Source organism: Fragaria vesca, linkage group LG4 (genome assembly GCF_000184155.1).
Source record: "Fragaria vesca subsp. vesca linkage group LG4, FraVesHawaii_1.0, whole genome shotgun sequence".
Taxonomy (NCBI): domain Eukaryota; kingdom Viridiplantae; phylum Streptophyta; class Magnoliopsida; order Rosales; family Rosaceae; genus Fragaria; species Fragaria vesca.
The window spans coordinates 12,059,513-12,062,877 of NC_020494.1; the positions used below are offsets into that span (position 1 = coordinate 12,059,513).

Genomic DNA, 3,365 nt, shown 5'->3' on the forward strand with positions numbered 1-3,365 from the left:
CTATTATGCCCTAAGCGGTGAGGGAGATTACTTAATTGTACGTGTTGAGTTTTCGCTAATGGGCAACCCTGAACTTTCGGCAATAGTGTCACCGGTGATCTCTGCAACCCTTAATTTCATCTATATGGAAGTTTTTTTTTACTGAAGAAGCCGCGGTGTGACTATAAGAGAGCTAGAGGACATGACGGCTAGCTGCCAATGCACAACTAGTTGCAGGTAAGAGGAAGAAGAGTTGTGTGAGACTTTTGTCTCATCAAATAAGCGATGTTTGATCTTGTATTGAAAAAAAATAATTTCAATGTTTGTTAAACATGTGTTTGATCAACATGACACCGATTTTTTTATTTTCATTTTTGAGCAAAGTAAACTTTAAATAATTTATAACAACCAAATATTACACCATAGGAGATCTCAATAGTGGACAACAAGTCCTCACACTCCTCCCTACAAAACACTAGCGATTACAATAGGCATGAAGTTAATGGGTCCAAATGTAATCAAACCTAATCCAGAAACCTCGATACCTCCTTACAGTCAACCTAAAAAAGAAACAACCTCTACCAACCATTATACACCAAAACTGCTAGCATATATGCAGGGTCGACCTCCCCATTACATTGACAACAAGAAAACACCGAAGTTAAAACCGATAGTCCCTGGACTTGACACCACAAACATGACCCTATCGACACGACCAAGACGACACTAACCTACCAAAACCCTAAACGCTCGAACAAAGAAGAGTGACGACAAACAAAACCCACTGAAACAAATAAAAAAAACATAAAGAAAAAAAAAGAAAAACCAGACATGGGCCCAAACGAAGCCCAGGCCCAAACAATACCCGGCACCTTGGACCTCAAAAAGCAGGCCACCTAGATACCCGACCCAAACTGTTGTTGTAATCTCATCGCAGCTCTACCGTCTCGCCGCCAACGTTAGTCGCCATCCAAGGAGCTTCATCGTCCATGACCCATCGCAAAAAGGCAGAACTCACCCTTTCAGTATCAGTACCAAAGCAATGCAAGATGACATGACCCAGATCAAGGAATTCGATCCGAGTACATCAACGCCGCAAAGCTTTCCTCATCTCATCGCACTGCCGCTCCAGCCCACTATGTAACACCCTGACCCATATGTAAATTCCAAATTCTTGAGATATTACACACTGCCCCGCCTTGAACAATACGACACTTTGAATCGACACCAAAATCTTTCCACCGAAGCACAACCTCACTATAACAGAGAACAACCAAACAACGACTCGGTCCACACCCAAGAGAAGCCTCCCCCTCTCGTTCCAACGCCACCATCCTGCAAGGCTAGACCAGCAACTAGCCGCCCTCAATTCTTGTCTGATGACAACGTCATATGACGTGTCACCGGACGGAATGGAAAAATGTTTTCTGAAACCCTAGAGGAGGATTTGGTTTTACAAAGTTGGAATTTTTCTATTCATATGGTTCACCAGTGATTTCACATTGAGTACCATGACAAAAAAGATATGTAGACTAGGCGGTAGTCGAAACAGATTTCCTTATGGTACAGTCGGGAGTAAAGGTCGTCAAATGGGTCGAGTCGGTCCTGCACTGCCAAAAACCATTGGGCTCGGTTTAAGAAGGGCTTGGCTCGACCAACCTTTTCAAATTTTAGGGTCTGGTCAGGCTTTCCAAAAAAATCAGGCTTGGCCTGCTGGGCTTTTGGATGGGCAATGCCGAACACATTATTTTCGTATGAAGATTTCACCAAAATTAGTTAATCTTATTATAAATGAATGTTTCAAAGCCATTGATCTATCGATTTAGTGCTTGTTGTCTACTACAGTATTCTGAACATTTACATGCTTGATAGTCGATGCCCGAGTCATGTAAATTTGATTGAATCTATATATGGCAAATGACAATACCCAAATCATGTTTCTGAATTTCTGGTGTTGCATCTTAGATAAATCCCATAAGAAGATTACAAGAAACACAAATTGATTATACTCACAAGTAGTCACAAGTACATTACAAATTACACCAAATTGAACGAACTGGTGATCACAATCATATGTCATACACTTGCTTCCCGGTGAACTTGACCTCAATTGGGCTCACATTCTTCCCAATGGACCTGAAGTTCTGCCCCACTCCTTGGCGCCCAGGGTTCACCTTCTCAGGGTACACACCATCTTTTGGGTGCAAATACTGAACCTCACCATTAGGGAAGACCCTGTAAAACTGGTACTTGATCTTGTACTTGGACCTCAGTCTTGTCCCAAGAGCCAAACACTGCTCTTTCCTGGCCAGCTTCAACAAGTTAGGTCCTTCTCTCATGATGGCTGCACCACCAGTAGGCATCTCAAAGATTTGCTCCTTGGGAGATTCCCATGTGATCACGTAGAACTCTTCTTCCTGTGCCTTGCGGAGAAGCCCACCGGTGCTGCCGCCGAAGATTGGGGATGGGGTTGTTGGGTCCAGTTCCGGTGGGGTGAAGCCAACTGGAGCTTCGGCCTCCTTTGTGGGCGCCACGGTTTTCTCTTCAGCAGCTGAGATCCTCATGGGTCTTGATGCCACAGTGGAGAGGGTCAGTGACTTGGGGGCCATGAAGGTGGAGGTGACTGACTGTTTCCATGGGGCTGAGGCAGTTGGGGTGAAGAGGGTGGCTTGAGTTGCCATGGCCATGACTTAGGGCAGGGGGGAGAGAGAAGAGACTGAGGGTTGTGGTGTGGTACAAACTTGTTTTTTAGGTTATGGATATGGGGAAGGCTATTGTGGGAGAGTTTGAAGGATTTGATGTGGGTGGTGAAGATTTGGGATTGGATAAGGAGATATGGCTAGACCAATGAGGACAGGGGATTCTGATACGTTGTGTTACTTCTACCTCACGTTGGTGTATTGTTTCTTGTTTGCAAATCTTATTTATGGTCAACTTGAAATGTCTTCTGGAGAAGCTAATAAACTGTGAATTTTTTTTTTCAACAATTAAAACGTCTTGTGTTACTATAGGATATGAACCGATTATCATAGTCAACATTACTACCAAAATCTAGCTTTCTCTAGCATGATTGAACCTTATAGACCTTATAGAAAACAATAAATCGTTTTACAAAATTTCTCAGGGAGGTTCATGCTTGTCGATGGATGGTCAAAAAAAAAAGGTCAGCATATATAAAAGTATGGAATAAAATCTAATATCCCATTCTCTATCTCTTAATTTGCATTTGAGAAAGATGCAATGATATCCCATTCCTAAAATAAAAATTATGCCTGAAAAATTAATATGCACATACATTCCTTCTTCTTTCTTTTTTTGAGAAGATATGCACATACATTCCAGATCAATGATATTAAGCAATTACCTAAAATTGATATGCACATACA

General features: G+C 42.3%; 1 protein-coding gene across 1 annotated transcript; it reads right to left on the reverse strand.

Moving 5' to 3' along the window:
* Positions 1-1,822: 1,822 nt before the first annotated feature.
* LOC101301669 (photosystem I reaction center subunit II, chloroplastic-like) lies at positions 1,823-2,840 on the reverse strand. Its single transcript, XM_004296848.1, has one exon. The coding sequence runs from the start codon at positions 2,664-2,666 to the stop codon at positions 2,049-2,051; it is 618 nt and encodes a 205-aa protein (XP_004296896.1). The 5' UTR covers positions 2,667-2,840; the 3' UTR covers positions 1,823-2,048.
* Between the last annotated feature and the right edge of the window lie 525 nt (positions 2,841-3,365).

Excerpts from the sequence above, each read along its gene's own strand:
- LOC101301669 (XM_004296848.1), bottom strand. The coding sequence starts at position 2,666 with ATGGCCATGGCAACTCAAGCCACCCTCTTCACCCCAACTGCCTCAGCC.